Source organism: Podarcis gaigeae, assembly GCF_964106915.1.
Source record: "Podarcis gaigeae genome assembly, chromosome: 15".
Classification (NCBI taxonomy): Eukaryota; Metazoa; Chordata; class Lepidosauria; order Squamata; family Lacertidae; genus Podarcis; species Podarcis gaigeae.
This window is the reverse complement of record NC_139692.1, coordinates 10,782,461-10,801,314: the sequence shown is the minus strand read 5'-3', so window position 1 is coordinate 10,801,314 and position 18,854 is coordinate 10,782,461. Positions and strand designations below refer to the sequence as shown.

Genomic DNA, 18,854 nt, shown 5'->3' with positions numbered 1-18,854 from the left:
GATCTGCTGGGAACCAGCAGAGACAAAAGAAGTTGCTAGTTAAAATATTCCCTAGGAATCTTTGGCAATGTTACAAACGATACAAGCAGGGAGTGTGCGCTAGCTCTGGCAATGAATTAGAGAAAAGCCGTGGCTGCCAATATGTGAACATGCATCTTTGTGCAAAGGCCATGCCCTGCACACTGTGCACATTTCTCCTTAATTGCTTTATGAAGAACACTATAGTGAAGAAACCTTGGGAGAGTAAAAGTAGCCTAGACCCTCCAACTCACACACCCTATGAAAAGCATCAACACAATTTTCAAATGGGAAGCAGTGTGAATTCCTAAGGAGCAATTCCCACTGAATACAATGGGACTTATTTCCCTGTTAACATGCTCACGCTGCCCAACAAATAATCTGACACAACAGCCATCTTTTTTGATTGAGCAACCTGGAAAGAATAATTATAGCTAGGAGGGTCCTGTTGCCTCACTATCCAATCTGATCAAATCCCAAATGGAAGTCTCTCATAAAACTGGAATCTAGAGGTTGACACATTGAGGCTTTTATTTTGCTCCAGTTTTCTTTGTCTGTGTGTGAAGACAACGCCTTTATTCAAAGACAGTCTTACCCTGGCAATAGTTGTTGACAACTTCCAGGTCCTATCTTCTCAAGATAGTCTATCACTAAAGACCCAGTTCCAGTCATCTTATCACTGAGACACAGCAGATTATTCAATGATACTTCTATAACCTTTGCCTTTACCAATCTGATACCTTCCAGACATTTCAGACTACAATGCCAAACAGCCCTAGCCAACACAGTCTTGTTGGCAGAAGCTGATGGGGATTGTAGTCCAAAATACCTGGAAGGCATTCTGTTGATGAAAGCTCCACTACTGAGCTTGAGTAAGGTACCAAAGGGATATATTCTCCATCCCAGTGTCACTGTATCTAATCAGTATCACTTCTCATTTTAAGGGTTTCAGCTATACTACTCATCAGTGGGGTTGCATTCAAGCTGCAGTGGCTGCATTAAACCACCTTCCCACCCAAGGGCCTCCAATGCCAAAGCCAAGCTTCAATTAATATGAAGGTCCCAATGAATACTATAAATCCAGCCGCAAGAGACAGCCATAAGGCTCCCTGATGCTATACCACTATTCAGTGTTCAAAACTCCTATTGTTCTAGGCACATTTTGTAACAGGGAATTTCATTAGTGCAAGTAGTTTCTGAGCTTTGGGCCCAGTACTGCGCCTAAGATTTCAGATTAAAACTGCAGAGTGGAAGGAAAGGAGGACCTTTTTCTGCTTCCCCACTTCCAGCTACACCCTGAAGACTGGAAAAGAGACCCTCTTAAGAATATTAGGGGGGTGGGCTAGACCATGTGAAAAAGGAACATAATATTTTAGCTGCAGTTCATTCATTTTCTGCTTTGTATTCATATTATATAAAAGTGTGCCTAGACATTCCATTGCCTAGACATTGGTGTACCTAGACATTCCGCCTATAACCTAGATTTAAGGTGCAATTTGGCACTTAGCTTTCATATCTCAGTTTCTAATACTGCCACTAGTTTCTTGGCCCAATTTACAAGAAATACCAAATTAGATGGATTGATAGATGTAGGAAAGCAATTCTACCATTTATTCTCCAGTAAAAAAGAATGCATTCCAGAGGTACCATCTTAGTTGCTATTTTTAACATTATTATCTATTGATACTATTTATCATAGCAATAAAGCACAGCTCTACATGCCAGAAACCAGCACCCTCACAATGATACCAAATAGTTCCATTTGTAAAGACTGGCTCACACAGTATAAGGTAGAGATCATGATACTAAATGGTCTTGGTCCAATGTACCTGGAAGGCTGTCTTCTTCCCTATCAGGCCTGGTTCAGGGTCCTCAGTGCAACTTTATGAAGCAATGTACAGTCAACATTGTGAGCAATGCTCACTGAAACTTCCTACAGGCACTTGTACTGTTGACTACTCAAGTCTGAAAGCAATCAACTGTCAGCTAAGCCCACAAAATCTTCCTTGGCCAAAATTCTGATGTCCTCAAGTATTTTTTGGTCTTTACTCATTCGCTTAGCTATTAATCTAGCTCTTTGCAAAAGGCTAGGAAATAAATTAAGGCATTCAACCGGCACAATTTAAATACATTCATCTACAATTCTAAACACATATAATGTGGCAGCTCCATTATAAAAAGGAGAACTCACCTCTAAGTAAATGTATGTATGATTTGGGTGACAAGCTTTCTAACGCCACATGCTAGCAGCAAAGGAAATTATCAGCTAAACAGCCATCCAGTTCTTCTTATTTGATACATTGGGATTAGACACCTAAACGGCAGTTTAATGATATACATAGACAGATTCTAGCCTGATTCTCCGCACAGTTTTAACAAATTGCTTTTGATTTTCAGGTTTTACATTTCCAAAGGATGAGCACCCATTGTTTCTTCAGCCCATTAACACTTGGTGTAACCTGCAGTCTTTTTTCAGCAGGCACAATCCAACCTAGTTAAATGGCATCTCATTCACAAAGGCTTATGGAGAAAGATTGCCTTATTCTATCTGTAAACGTGTATCAGTTGTATGAACACAATGAGTCAGTGAGATTGTGCTTCCTCATATATCAGCATGATGCAATAGCATTTAAATATACACATCTGTAGTCTGCCTTCACCTAAAACAAGTAGCAAAAAAGAAGTATCAAATCTGGATCCAAGGCTTTATTTAACTGCAAATCATCTGATGAACCTCCATCAGTAGTTACACTAAATCAAAGAGACTGTACCCTTTGCAGCAAAGGGCTAGTACAAGAGGAAATCTAATCATATTGTTAGTAATTATTAACCATTTCTCCTACAGCAGTGACAAGGAACCTGTGTCATTTCAATGTCCTGCTGGACTCCAACTCCCACCATCCCTGACTGTCGGCCATGCTGGCTGGGGCTGATGGCAGCTGGAGTCTAACAACATACAGAGGGCCACAGATTCCCCATCCCTGCCTTACAGATTACCATAGATGTGTGTTTATCACCAGTACTGCATTTCAGCCAAGTATTATAGGCAAGAGCCCTGTTCCTTGGAATAACAGGTGCTCAGTTGCAAATTGTACAATCCCATGTGCAAGAACAGGGCAGGCAAGAGGCCCACCCATAATTATAGGACTAGCCCATGCATGAAATTCTGGTTTAATATCTGATGGACTTCATTTCAAAACTGGTTAGAGAAAATATTTATAGTAACCAAGAATCAGAAGATCTTCCACATTGTTGCTACTAATGTAATATCATACACTATTCCCGAGAACATCTTTTCAGCAGCAGAACACTTATCAATGGGCCTTCATGCTTAAGTAACATTGTCCAAAGTTCTGGGTACATTTTTTTAATGGACACATAAAAAAAAAAAAACTTGCCTCTGTCAGATGTTAGGTAGTTTCAGGCAAAACATTATTAGGCAATTTTGAAAAGAAAGCCATCTCAAGTAAAGGTCAATGTGCAAATGAGCCAAATAAGAACTTTGTGAATTGGTGAGCCCCAAAACGGTGCATAAAAGAATCAGGCATTGTTTGTGTTAAGCAGAAAGTTAACCTATTAACACATAACTTCTTTAATGTCGAATTTCTGTCCCAAAGCCCAATATGAAAAGTATCAGCAAATACAGTGGAATTGGAGTGAGAGGGGTAGCCCAGCATCTTTCTAAGTGCCAACAGAAACACCACACTACTTTTCAGCAAGTAGCGCCCAAGTACATATTGCACACACAGACACAGAGTTGTTATTGTAAATGTTCCCCATTATCTCATTGCCACTCTAACAAACACAGGCATTGCTAAACCTCAACTGTCCATTACACTCGTCAAAACAGGATCTCTTTATAATACTCCATGGCTCCAGGCCCAGAGTGTTGTAAAGAGACCAGACAGGGAGCGAACAAACAGAGAACAAGAATCCAATACGGTTAAGTCACAGTGAACAAATAATTTGCACACATTTAAACCAGACATAATGCATGCAAACATCTGGAGAGATGTTATATCTGTTTCATCTACTGCTCATGTTGGAGGCCCTTGCCCCAGACACCCACCATGGGAGGAGAAAAAGTTTGGAAATGGTTGAGGGTGGGAGGATGAGTGGCTAAAAGGAAAGCGGAAAAGGGCAGGGAGCAGTTGGGGAACCGAATGAATCATTTATTGAAAAGCATTGCAATTCGGCTGTCCTAGACCCTAGCATGTCGCCCTAGACTGCCACCTGACAGCTGCCCAGAAATCAGCTCAGATTAGCTAAAAAATAGTAAGGGATGGGAGAAACACTTCACCATGCAGTAGGTAAACACAAAAATGCTTTCTTTGCAAGGGACTACATACCTGCCAATATTATGGGGGCAACCTCAAACAGTCAGGCACTGCCCAATGAGTGGCATATAACTGGGATTACAGAAGGCTTGGGAGTAAAAGAATTAGGAATGGTTGATACCACTTGCTCAGGCAGAGGTGCTACTGGAATAGAAATGAACAGCCCCAGGTGCATTAATAGACTATTTTAAAGCAAGTGAAGTCCTTTGTTAAGGACAATTCCTTTTGGGTTCCTTCCTGTGCTTCTTGGAGGGAGGGAGCTGCAGGTCGTTTCCCCCCACCCCACGGGGCTGTTCTATAGTGAGCGAAAGAAATCCGTTGTGCCAGCCCGTTGGCTGTGTGAGCTGACAAGGGCCAGCAAGCACTCATGCATGCTACGTCCTTGGACCATTGCAGTCAAAGGCACGTAAACACCTCTCCTAACCCCTGAAATGAGAACTTTCTGAACAAGCCCCGCTCAAAAGTGCTCCACTTGTCTTTTGCCTCTACATTAAGGGTGCAGTTTGTGAGTTTACCACCGTGTGGCACTAAACTCCGCCTAAATGCTGCCTCCAACCAAGCAACCATCTCTGCAGTGCCACTAATAAAGTTGAGCTCTGCAAAACTGTGGCAAGCACCAACAGCACTATTACAACAGAGCAAAAAGCTGTTGTCTGACTCAAACCTTATGACCACGTCTAGAGGGGGTTAAAAAAATGGGCAGTTTTCCCTTTGTTAAGATGACAGGTATCACCTGGTGTACAAAATATTGTTCCCCAATGGTCAGCCATGCCCGGGGAGGAATCACAGCAAAAGCTACAGTACATTTGCAGGTATCATTAAGCTGATTTCTGATTGGGCTGTCACAGGGGTGTCCTAATCCATCGTCAAGCAGTACATCACTGCTTTCCATTGGTCTGATTACTAGAGGATCCTGCAACAGGATTTTTAGGAAATTTGGTCTGAACAACTCAGAACTGATCCGCTTCTTTAAAAAAAAAACATGCAAAGATACAAAGACGGACAGACGGACAGAGCAGTGGGGAAGAAAACTCACCTTGAGGTCTCTGTGGACGACCCCCATTTGGTGGCAATGGAGAACAGCCTCCAGGATCTGCTGGATGCAATGACTGCATGCAAACACCAGGGGGCGTGTTAGTTCACGGTGAGTGGTAACAACCACACAGGCTGGTGGGGTGGGGTGGGAATAATGGGGGGAGAAGTAAGGAAAGGGAAAACGGAAGAGGAGAAGAAGGACAAGGAAAGGGAGGAAAGGGAGAATGGAAAATAAAGGAATCTGACTCCCTCTCTGTTCAGGTTCTAATTGCAAAAAGAAGAGAAACCCCAAGTTACAGATACACGCTCTGGGAAAGTGAGACTAGGACTGCAGAATGATGAATTGCCCCTCGCCTCGCTCTGGGAGAGCTAAAATGCAAGGACTCAAGACAGATAGGAAACCTGACAGCCAGGGGACAAGTTACAAAGCAGGTGAAGAAGGGATACCAGAGGTGTCGTTGCTGAACTAAAGGAAGGCAAAGGAATGGAACTTCTAAGGAGGGTCACAGGAAGTTTGTCATCTCTGCCCTCAAACTCCCATCACCTTCCACAACCCTGTTCTGGAGCTGCAAGCCACCTATTCAGGTCTGACGTCAGCATTCAGCACCTTGGGACCGCTGCCAGGAGACCTCCACCCGACAGGGCCTGCCATTGCAAAGGTTTGCCCTGAGTCCTCGTGACTAGATGCACCAGGGACTCAAGTCTTTATAATTTCATACAGTGTCCCCAACGTAGCATAATTCTTCTGCATTCTGTGAAATTTTAATTTCCACCACCGGCAATGTTTGTGGTCAGAGGCCCACAAGGCCACTTCCATCAATGGCCTCCTTAAATCTGGAGCAGGCTTGACACCAAATCCACTTACGCTCAAACAGAATTTACCAAAGGTTTCAAATTAGTTTGACTGAGTTGGTTGCTTATATCCTTTGTCAACTCAACGGTGGTCCATGGGCAATTTTAAATATACCTATATTCAAACGTAATGACCAATTTAGCAGTCACTGCTTTTTATTTTCATCTCGCAGAGGCGGCAGAAGTATGTCCAACTAAGGATTATTGTACTTTTTGTGACTTATTACCACATGGCAGGAAGGAGAGAAAGCCGCAAAAGCCCAGCCCAATAATGCTATCTGGAACATTAGATGTTCAGTGTATACATTGATGGCTGTCCCTTAAAAAGAAACAAAGAAGTACTTGGAACACCTCTGTGATAATCCTCTTTCCCCATTACATGGCTTGAGAAGATCTCAGGAGTTTGTGAAGCATGATGAATTTTAAAAGACGGTGATGTAGTCATTGACCATTCTAAAGCAAGTAGAAGACTTGGTCATGTGCAGGTTTAATTTCATAAATGTGAATGCTCAGGAACAACAAGAAGTTCAAACATTCACTGAAGGGCTTACTGAAATCTATCCTCTCTCTAATCACACATTTCCATTTTTTAGATGGCATAGCCATGTGCCCTACTTCACATGGGACAGCCCTCAACTTGAAGGCGTGTCTGATCCAAGTCTGGTTTAGAGGTAAGAATCAGAAGACAGGACAGCAAGAAGAGCCCTGAAGTTGCCCGTCAATGGTTAGCACCTGAACAGCAGATTGATCTGGCACATAGACTACCTGGTCACAGTCTTAGGTGAAGATTTACTGGTACTATATTTCTACTTAAACTGTAGTAATTGCTTCCCAATTTACATCTATACGTATTAAGTAGCATAGGCAAATGGTATGCAAATCGGTGTCCTTTTTTGGCAATGCATTTCCACTCCCCCCTTCTAATATGCAAATGGCCATCCTAGTACTTTCCTGCCTAGATCCAAGCAGACATTGTGTACAATAACACTCTTGGCCCTGCTAAGGAAGGCAATCAACCAATTATCACCGCCGTTAACAATTTCACAAGCAACCATTTAAGCAACACCAGAAGCAGCCGCTTCTAAGGCTTGGCTCACATCTAAGCTCCTCAATTATGCCCCATCTCTACTTGTTCATCAGTATCTCTTCCAGAAATACATTCTCCCAGAGGCCAAAACAGAAAAGCATAACTTAACAGCACTCTTCTTGCACTCACCTGCCTTTTAGAGATCCATCACTCTGGCTTGGCTCCAGAGTTTGGCAGGGCCCTGGGCATGTCGCCCTGGGTGTCCCTCCCAACACCCAGGTGTGGGCCCTCCAGCAGCAGTGGTGTGACAGTCACCAGCCTCCTCCCTTGCTCGTAAGACCGGGGGGGGGGCTCCTGCTTAAAGGGGGCCTGCAAGGTGTCAACCCAGGTGGCCTTGTTGGGGCACATAGACCCCAGCAAATGAACCAAATCCCATACTGCTCTGGAGGGTTCCCTGAACCCTCAGGAACAACTATTTGGGAGGTGCAAGTGGGTTTTTCTGGGGTGGTAGAGGTGAATATTAGATACCCTGACTTGCATCCAAGAGTAAGCACCGTCCACTAATGTGAAACCACCAAATAAACCCACAGTGTTTATAGCCCAAAGGCATTTGGAGAGTTTCTTAGAAGTTTGCAGAAATCCTGTTCTATCTGGATGAAGCTCCTAGGTTGCTCTGAGCCCATGGCAGAGACTAAGGTAAATCTGAAGAAAACCTCCAGCCTATTTGTTGTCCCTCTTGAATGTGATGGGACGCGGGTGGCGCTGTGGGTAAAACCTCAGCGCCTAGGACTTGCCGATCGCATGGCCGGCGGTTTGAATCCCCGCGGCAGGGTGCGCTCCCGTCGTTCGGTCCCAGCGCCTGCCAACCTAGCAGTTCAAAAGCACCCGTAAGTGCAAGTAGATAAATAGGGACCGCTTACCAGCGGGAAGGTAAACAGCGTTCCGTGTGCTGCGCTGGCTCGCCAGATGCAGCTTGTCACGCCGGCCACATGACCCGGAAGTGTCTGCGGACAGCGCTGGCTCCCGGCCTATGGAGTGAGATGAACGCACAACCCTAGAGTCTGGCAAGACTGGCCCATACGGGCAGGGGTACCTTTACCTTTACCTTACTTGAATGTGATAAGGCAATAGAGTGAGCTTCACAGATAAGCCAAGTTGTGGTGTGGGGTTATAGCATAGTTGTAATGGGAAGTAGGGGGAAGATAGTTAGGCATGATTACCAGTGGCAAATGCTGTCCTCGGACTCACATTTGCCAAAACTGTTTCAGCTCTATGTGATGTTCCACACATTACGTAACAGCAAACTTTACATCTTTAGGTGTACACATAAAATATATTGCGTGTCCATCTAAAAATGAAGCAGTCCCAGTTTAGGGTAATCCATGTGTGATATGGGTCCCTGATAATAAGTGATTATTCCCTCCTGCACATCGCTAATGTACTGAAAATGATTATCCCTAAAGAACTGAATGAACAAGCTGATCTCAGCAGAGTGTCCTTGAATCCTGTTGACCTTCAACACAGTGTAAAGCTCATCTGTCTCCACAGAATTCTGACACAGAAAGAGAATGATCACCCAATGGACAAGAAAAGATCATTTTAAGAATAAAATGGATAATGCCAATGCTATACCTCATAGCTTTCATTATGCACATAGATAAATTTATCTACATCACTGACTACTGCAACAAAGAGTGCATTTAAAATTGGGGCATCGCTTAAGACAGCATTGGGGAACCTGCGGACCTCCAGATGTTGCTGGACTGCAACTCCCATAATCCCTGATCATAGGCCACGTTGGCTGGGGTTGATGGGAGCTGAAGCTCAAAATCATCTTGGAGGTCATAGGTTCCTCATCCGTGCTGTAAGATATGAATTATTTACCTGCCCTACAGAAGGAATAGTACTGTCATATTTGGGTAAGGACATTAAAAATCTGGGTTCCAATTCCTTTCAGTCTACAAATGAAAGAACAAATTTGTTTCGTATCCTAAGCTGCAGACACCAGTTGGATTGCCACTAATAAAAACGGAAACCAAATGAAGAAAATTAAGTTGTACAGCTTGCCATCTGAAACATGAGCAACTCCTACATGGATCAGGCCCAACAACCCTGCTTTTGTGTGGGAAATGATGGGTCCCTTTAAGGCATTTGCTCATTGTACCCTTAACATATTGCTGCTAAAGGTGTGCAAGACAAGAGTTCCTGGCTCATTCTTAAAGAATTGGTTTTGCCCTATATGCAACACAGTTTCATACTGCGCACTGATCAGTTTTGAATAAGTTACTCCTTGTTGGAGGTGTGCAAATGTCACATGAACAAAGTATTTTAATTCAATATTATCCTACCAGCACTTCCCATCCTCCCAAAAACAATATGGCAGAAGAGGGCAGTTTCATTTGACCTCATTTGTATGTGTTAATTCATAAATCTGTTACTATTTCAGCAGCGATTTGTGATTTAAAAAAAAAAAATCTACACAAAAATGCATATTTAAATAAATGTTTTTGGAAAGAAACCTAATAAAATTCACGTTTCTAAACATATTTTCTCTCTAAATACACATTTCAAAATTTATTTAATGTTTTTTGAGCCAGCAACTGCATCACTACGCAGAGATGTATGACATCTAAAGGATAACTACATTCTGATCAGCACATTATTAGTTCAGGAACTGTGGATCAAGTCAGTTCACAGCACAATTCACACAAATCTAATTCCTTAAGTACCCTAATATCTAGACTCAACCGACATTGCTCCTGTTAGCAAGACCTGGCCTGGTGATAAGTTGTATTTTATTGACTCCAAATCTTAACAGCCATTATTCCTAAGACAAGAAAAAACCCTGTAAGTAGTTGACTAATATAGCTGAAAAGTCTTTCCCAAACCCCTACTGTCAGGCCCAGGACTCTTTGATGGCTACCAAAACTTCAACACATTGATAGGCCCTAACACTGCCAACAAGTGCCCTAAATCTGTGAGCTACTATTTTACATTTCCCACAACACCCCTGGCACAAAATTGCTCTGAAACGCTATGGGGAATTTAAAACGGCAGTCCACTGCCACTGCTAAAGACCACCAAACATGAGGCAGCCCTCCAACTATAAGGCCATTTGTCCTTTATTTGAAGTGCTGTCTTATCCAAGTCTTCTTTAAAGGTAAAGAACCGTAAGAAGGAAGGAGAGCAGAAGGGACCTTGGAGTTGCCCATCAAAAGTTCATCTGGACAACAGTCTGAGCAGGTTACTGATCACTCATTGTCTGTTTCCTTTTGGTGGAATATACTGTATTTTCTAGGGATGCGGGTGGCGCTGTGGGTTAAACCACAGAGCCTAGGACTTGCTGATCAGAAGGCTGGCAGTTCGAATCCCTGCGACGGGGTGAGCTCCCATTGTTCGGTCCCTGCTCCTACCAACCTAGCAGTTCGAAAGCACGTCAAAGTGCAAGTAGATAAATAGGTACCGCTCCGGTGGGAAGGTAAACGGCACTTTCGTGTGCTGCTCTGGTTCGCCAGAAGCGGCTTAGTCATGCTGGCCACATGACCCGGAAGCTGTCTGTGGACAAATGCCGGCTCCCTCGGCCTATAGAGCGAGATGAGCGTGCAACTCCAGAGTCGGTCACGACTGGACCTAATGGTCAGGGGTCCCTTTATCTTTACTGTATTTTCTATTCATTGGAAGTTATAGGATTTTGCATCTATACCAAAATTTGCACCTATGAATATAAATTAGCATGTGCACATTTTGTGCATATTGTCATCTATTTTTCTGGTGCTGTGTTTCCTTTTCGTTTGGTGTTGTGTACTTGGACACCTCAACCAGTTGGAAAGTTGCTCAGAACTCCCTCGATCCTAGAGTTGAAACCTACTTACTGGAAATGTCACTGCATATGGACAGGATTTTTTCCTGAATAGTGGGAAAAGTGGGTGCATACTCTCTCTCCACCATGCATTCAACATACATGTGAAGTAAGCACTCCATACAGACACCTGAGTTCACAGTGACTTGGGGCGGCCGCCAAGACCACATAACACCGGTCTTGAAAGACCAACATTGGCTCCCAGTACGTTTCCGTGCACAATTCAAAGTGTTGGTGTTGACCTTTAAAGCCCTCAACGGCCTCGGTCCAGTATACCTGAAGGAGCGTCTCCTCCCCCATTGTTCTGCCCGGACACTGAGGTCCAGCGCCAAGGGCCTTCTGGCGGTTCCCTCATTGCAAGAAGCAAAGCTACAGGGAACCAGGCAGAGGGCCTTCTCGGTAGTGGCACCCACCCTGTGAAACACCCTCCCATCAGATGTCAAAGAGATAAACAACTACCTGACATTCTGAAGACATCTTAAGGCATCCCTGTTCAGGGAAGTTTTTAATGTATGACATATTAGTGTATTTTTGATCTTTGTGGAAGCCGCCCCGAGTGGCTGGGGAAACCCAGCCAGATAGGTGGGGTACAAATAATAAATTGTTGTTGTTGTTGTTGTTGTTGATTGCAGCAATTTATCTGTCTTGAAACTGAGGGGGTGGACAGCCACATCCATTGGGCCTCCACAAGGAGAATTTGCCTGACATTATCATGATATACCGGTATCAACCAATAAAATGGCCAGGAAAGTCCCCAGAGACACAGCTGTGACGAGGGACACTAATCTGTAGGCTTTCCAACTGCATGGTGATAAATCTTATGGTAGCTGCCTCAACAGCCACACAATATACAAGATGTACCTTGTCCAGAGAAAATGGAGATCAGCTCATGAATGGCCTCCTTGGTGTCACCACTTCTTCCAGTTATAAATATGTATTAAAATACACCCCCCTTCACCCCACAAGCATTCTCTGAAAGAAAATAGCCAACCTTTTATCGCTTTCTGAGCACCAAGATTCTGAACACAGTTCAGAGTAGGAAAAGGGTGCTAATGCATTCTGCACTTTCTGCTCCTTCAAAATATTTTTCCCCCTTGTTGGGTTTAAGTGTTGTTTTTATTTATCTTATGCTGCTTTGTGTGGTTTCATGCTGATTTTACACTATGGTAATTTTGTGCTGGTGCAGCCTTTCTGTTGACTGATTCAGTTGCTAATTTGATTGTATAGTTATTTCAATCTGTTATCACCTAGAGGATGTGGTTAATTGGGCAATACATAAATGCCAAAATAAATAAATAACTGGGGACACTTTTCCAAATCAGCCTGCTTACATGTCCAAATCTTCTTTATAGGCCTTCTTCCAGGTGCCCAGATACCTAAGGTGAAATGTGTGGAAATGTTGGAGCAAGTCTTCTCACTGGGGATGCCCCAGGTATGGTACGAAGTTCGCCTGGTACATGCTTTATTAACATTTCAGTGTTACACAAACCCCTTAAAAAAACCACACCTTTTCCAGGTCCTTTAATACATTTACTCCCTTTAAAATTAGTTTCAAACTGCTTTCACATGCTTGCTCTATTTCTTATGCGATTTCAATGCTGTTATGTTTTATTGATTGCATTTATATTTTACTGTGTTGAAAGCCTTGCTGGAGGGGTGGGGAACTGAACGGTGGGCTATCATTTTCTAATCTAAATAAATAATCCACATTAAGTGCTCTTGGATGTCCATCATTTGGCTAGGTCCTGAGAGCCACACTGACATCACATTTACTTCCTACGATGAGGAAGGCAAACTAGGGTGGCCACATGTCTTATTTTACAAGAGATAGTATTTGAAGATGTCCTCTTAGGGATGACAAACCCCAAGAAAGGAGCAGAGCAGACACCTTCCAATAGTTAGAAACAAGACAGCAGGAACAGAGGCCAGCTGCTCACAGTCATCACCACTAAGGCAAAAAGTATTATATTTCATTTTTAATTGTAGGAAATATTTCCAAATTTGCACCTATCTATATAAAGGGACGTGGGTGGCGCTGTACCACAGAGCCTAGGACTTGCCATTCAGAAGGTTGGCAGTTCGAATCCCTGCGACAGGATGAGCTCCCGTTGCTTGCTCCCTGCTCCTGCCAACCTAGCAGTTCAAAAGCACATCAAAGTGCAAGTAGATAAATAGGTACCACTCCGGCGGGAAGGTAAATGGCATTTCCGTGTGCTGCTCTGGTTCGCCAGAAGCGGCTTAGTCATGCTGGCCACATGACCCGGAAGCTGTACGCCAGCTCCCTTGGTCAATAAAGCAAGATGAGCGCTGCAACCCCAGAGTCGGCCACGACTGGACCTAATGGTCAGGGGTCCCTTTACCTTTATATAAATTAGCATATGGCACTTTTATGAAAACATGCCTTTTGTCGATGTTTGTGGCCATTCCAAGGCAAATGCTTGTGTTCTACCATGCCTCCCCCTTTCCGAGGAGGACACATCCTTCCAGACTTCTTCCTTCCTCTTCCATGTAGCAGAAATATCGCGCTGGCTCAAACCTGGCAAAAACTCTGGGTGGCTGAACCAGCCAGTGCTAGTTGCCTGCCTGCTTTCTCCAGAACAAGACTGAGGGCTCTGTCCCTTCTCATTAGAAATTTTAAGGTATCCTGGTTCAGCTGCTCCTGTTGCCAAGCTGTTGTCTTGGTTGCTACGCTTATGCATGTGCTAGCCTAGAATCTAATTGGTTATTTGGACATGCTCACTTTCTCAGTGCAGACCTTTCTTTCCCTCTCCCTGAAAGTGAAATTGGTGATGGATCAGGTGCCAGGTGAGAAAGGTAATGGGCTCTAAATAAGAAAGAACATTTTCTGTGCTGGGGTTTTTAGGGTTGCAGAGGAATAGCTTCTAACCAAAGGAGAGCCCAAGGATAATTATGTGATGCAAGAGCAATGGAATAGAAGGAGCAGTAAGATCCTCTTCACTGGGGAAGTGCAACCCTATGAGTTTTGGGAGAATGAAAAAATTGACATGTAATGCAGTGGATTTTTCTATCCTTTGGAGTTATTTCTTTTACTGAATATGTTTTAATCAGCTTCACTGGCATCTCTGGGAGTTGAGGGGTTTATTATTGTATTGCACTGAAAGTCCAACTTCTGCTGCACTGGAATGCAATGCAGAGATGGGTAAATCATTCCGGTTAGATAAATCAGTCCTAACTGGATACCTTAGGAGGAACTATAGCTCAGTCATAGAGCACATAGTTCAGTTCTCAGCACCTCTAGCTAAAAAAAATGGCATGAGATCTTGGAGCTTCTGCCAGCCAGAGTAGCCAATACTGGGGTAGATGGGCCATGGTCTGACTACAAAGCAGCCTCATGTGTTCATGTGCACATGAAATGGACTATAGCAGGAGTAGCGAATATGGTGCACTCCAGATGTTGGACTCCCATCAGCCTGAGCCAGCATAGCCAATGAAGTTCAACAACATCTGGGGGACACCATGTTGGCTAGCCCTGGACTGACAGTCTACAACTGTGGCTAATAACTGAGTTAATTCAGAGGTTTAGCACCTTTAACAAACTACAGTTCTCAGGATTCTTGGGGGAAGCTGTGACTGTTAAAGTGGTATGAGAGTGCTTCAGATATATGGTGTGGGGGTGTGACCTAAGACTCCTAGAGATTAATGTCCAACAAATGCACCTTGTGGTTCGAGGACCCGAACCCCGCGCAGTGGAATGAAACACAAGGACACGTGATATAAGGTTAATGGGCAAGAAAAGGCCACAACTTTATTGATTACAGCAAGTGAAAAGGTATTGGCTTAGGCATTGGATGTCTAAAACAAGGGGGGTTTATTCACCAGTAGGTGGAGCCTGTTGATGCTAATCCAACTATAGGCTCTCCTCTGATGTCACCGAGGGTCGTGCCATGGCCTCCCGCCAAGCAGGCATCGGACAGAATACACGACCGCCGGATTCATTTAACGGAATACCCAAAAATTGAAGGCGCAGGCGATGGCCACACCTAGCCCTTTGACACCACAACACATTATTCCAATGACTAACCTACCCACCAATACCACAAAAGTTGTGACGATTGCTATGAGGCAGGCGAAAAAACCAAAAAGCCTAATGCCAAATGGAAAAATTCTACCAGGCCCCCTGGACAACCAGGGCGACCAATCTAAGGTCCATATCAAGGCCAAAAGAAAACTGGAAACCCTGCTCTAAGGGAGTGGAGGGTGGGTGATTCGCGACAGGACGACAAAAAGTGAGGGCTGGAGGCTGGCGCCGCAGCAATTCAGGCTGCTGTACACGTCCCCTTGAAGGCACCTGGTTGGGTGCCTGGCCGATGGCGTGGGCGCCAGCCAGGTGAGTGGGAGGCAGGGGGCAAACGCCCCCCTGCTTGAGGCGGAGTCCGGCTCCCGGCCACAACCACTCCCCTCTCTTGCAGGGAGGAGAGTCTTTTTAAATATAAGCACGGTGCCTATTTTTCTGCTGTGTTAGGCTATTGGAGTGTACCTAAATCTGGACCTATGTTGCCCATCAACGAGTACTGTCTTCATTTGTTTGGAATTGGATTGGAGAACTTTGCTAGTTCTGAAGATACCTAGGCTCCTGGAAGCCAATTGCAATTTAAAACATGTCTATTTCAAGCTTCTTGAATTCAACATTTTAAAAATAAAAGTACTTTCTAGACTGTAAGGGAGAATATTTTGAAGGTAACATTTGGAAATATCTTCGCTAATGCATGCCAGTTGACACACACCTACACACACCCAGTTGACATGGCATTTTGCTTGCTCACAAAAATGCTACAATTACCTTGATCGGAAATTAAACTCTCTCAGGTGTTGGAAAGTATGGAAAGAAACCTAACAGCGTGCCTTTGGTCCATCTCTCTCAATATAACCTACACTGAGTGGCAGTGGCTCCCCAGAGTTTCAGACAGGCTTTTCCACATTATACATGGAGATGCCAGGGAATGAACCTAGAATCTCCTGCATGTATAGCATGGGCTCTGTTACTGAGCTATAACACTACCTGATTTTTTTTCCTGGGGGGCGGGGGCACTTGGCACAACTCTGGACACTCCTCTTACCCAGTAAGGGTCTCCTCTTCTATTCTCAAATAGCATGATAACATATGGGAAGAGCCTACTGGCTCAAACCATCTAGCCCAGCATCCTGTTCGCACATTAGCCAACCAGATGCCTACAGGAAACCCAAAGCAGGATGTGATCAAAACAGCAACTGGTATTCAGAGGTAAACTGCCTCTGACAGTGGAAAAAACTGTGGATTGTAGCCAGTGATTAGCCCTTTCCTTCCTTAATTTGTCTAACCCTCTTTTAATGCCATCCAAATTGCTGGCCACCGGTACTTCTCGTGGGAGCGAATGCCATAGTTTTAAGTACGAACTTTCTTTTGTCTGTTCCAAATCTTCCAATATTCAGCTTCACTACATGTCCCTGAGCTCTAGCGTTATGGAAAAGAAAAACTTCTCTCTGTCCGCTTTCTCCATAACAAACGTAATTTTATGCACTTCTATTGTGTTTCCTTACCTTCTTTCTAAAATGAAAAGGCCTAAATGTTGCAACCTTTCTTCGCAGGGGAGTCATGCCACACCCTTAACCATTTTGGTCTCTCCCTTTTCTGAAGCTTTTATCCTTTTTGAGTTGAGGCAACCAGAACTGTCCATGGTATAACAAGTGTGAGCACACTACAGATTTTTCTAATGCCGTTATGATATTGGTGACCTACTAGGGACTAACCTGTGGAACTCCCTGCCTGTAGAGGTTTGGCAGAAATAATTTGCGTCTTCTTTTAGATATATCCTAAAAACAGTGTTACTCGCACAGGCCCTCACAATGTGAAATTCTTTTTCCCAACCAGTATTTATTGATGTTTTTACTGATTTTCCCCCTGATGTTTTTGTTGTACTTGTTGCAATTTTGTATGCTGCATGCAACCTTGTATTTTTTAGGGAAGTGCAGCTTATAAATATTTAAATATATAACAACTAATTATTTAACAATCACCATTTCTTTTCTAATGATCCATAGAATAGAATTTGCCTTCCCACCAGCACCTACCCCCCTGCCACACACTGTCTTAAGTAGATCAGACCAAGTGAACTTCCAGAAACACCATGAAGCTGACGGGTGTCAAATGATGCTGCCCTCGTCTGATCTGTATTAATAGGGACCTGTATACAACTCTTGTCTGCGGAGGCAAAAGGCCCTTCAATGTCAACTGTGGGCTCCAAAAGGGAAGGAGGAAAAGTACTCCTTTAGGAAACTATAGAGCACGGTATGGCCATGATCCAGAAATAGCCCTGTCCTTTTCCAAGGGCCAACTTGGCAGCAGTCACCTGTGCACTGTGAAGAGGCTGCCAGCTTCAATGTGCTCAAAGAGCTCTGGAGTTTTGCCCAACACATGTGATAATCTCTCCCCCGAGGGGGTGTCTCTGGTGACTACAGGAGACTCACTCTTATTACCACGAGGATACTTCTTTAGCTTCAGCACTTGAGGCTCCAGCTTCAGTTACCAAAATGCTATTGCTGGCCTCGGTTCATCCAATTATTGTCTTGCCAGCATGATGACAGGACATACTTGCTTGCTAAAATAAGCCAGATGACAGTCAAAGAGTGTGTGCCTGACAAGCTTTGTCCCTTAATGCTATGTCTGGGGCATGCTACTTTTGAAAGGAAGGGGAGGGGGAGATAGCCAACAAAACCCCACTTGGCTTAGAAATGGCACTGACACAAAAATACAGCCATCCGGAGGGGAAACAAAAAACCAAGGGCTTATTCACATGCCACTGCAGCAAGTCAAAGATCAATATGTTTCTTGCTTTGCCTCCTCCCCCATCTCCTGCTAATTGTGTATTTAATGCCAACTGTTGGCTAGGGGGATGTCAGGAGCATGGACATGATATGGTTACTGCCTGGAGGTTTTGCAACCTTACTCCAAGCCAAAATGTATTCTCTATTTAAAAAACTAAACAGCATCTTTCCACCACAAAATCCCCAATCCTGCATATTGCACAACACAGAAATGGGGAACCTGTGGCTTTCTGGATGCTGTTGGACTCCAACTACTATCAAGCCCAGTCAGCATGGCCAATGGATATGGATGATGGGAGCTGCAGTCCAACAACATCTGGATGGCCCACACATTCTCCAAAGTTGCTTTAAAAGTATAGAGAAAAATTAAGGCTTAAAAGCAGGGCCCCTTCCACTCTGGCTGAAAATCCACATAGGACACATATTCATAACCATGGTTTACCGTGGAATTACGGAGGGTTCCCCACCTTGCACCTCTAATACAAAACCTCCCACTGTTCTGGGATGAAACGAGTGAAGGAAGGGAGATCTGAAAGTGATATCTCTGGGTAGTGGGACTGTACAGAACACCTAAGCATCCTAATACTGCCATGAGCCAAACTGCCTATAATAGGAAGCAAGGAGGTATTGCTAAGTTCACAAGCAGAGCCATTTCCCACCTACCGAGCTCACAAAAATGTCAAGGGTGTGCCTATCTTCTTACACCATCTCCTACTGTGTCTCAACTCTGGATTACTGCCAAAGCCAGATCATAAGTAGGGCACTGAGCCTTAAGCCTCATTGACTCCTAAAAACCCTACAGGCAGTTGCATCATAGGTTCATCCAACCAGACCGTTTCTGTTATCAATCTCTCTCAAATAACATGGCTGGTGCTTTGCCCATTTCCTTCCTAGAAAAAGTTAG

At 44.1% G+C, this 18,854-nt stretch overlaps 1 protein-coding gene across 14 annotated transcripts in view; it reads right to left on the bottom strand.

Annotated features, from left to right (window-relative positions):
• The window catches only part of CAMK2B (calcium/calmodulin dependent protein kinase II beta), a 203,663-nt gene that overhangs the window by 62,231 nt on the left and 122,578 nt on the right, over window positions 1-18,854 (bottom strand). For all 14 annotated transcript variants that reach the window (XM_083713534.1, XM_083713545.1, XM_083713544.1 and 11 more), the window contains exon 6: window positions 5,392-5,464. In XM_083713534.1, coding sequence (XP_083569660.1) covers window positions 5,392-5,464 — 73 coding nt within the window. The remainder of the gene's footprint in view (window positions 1-5,391; window positions 5,465-18,854) is intronic.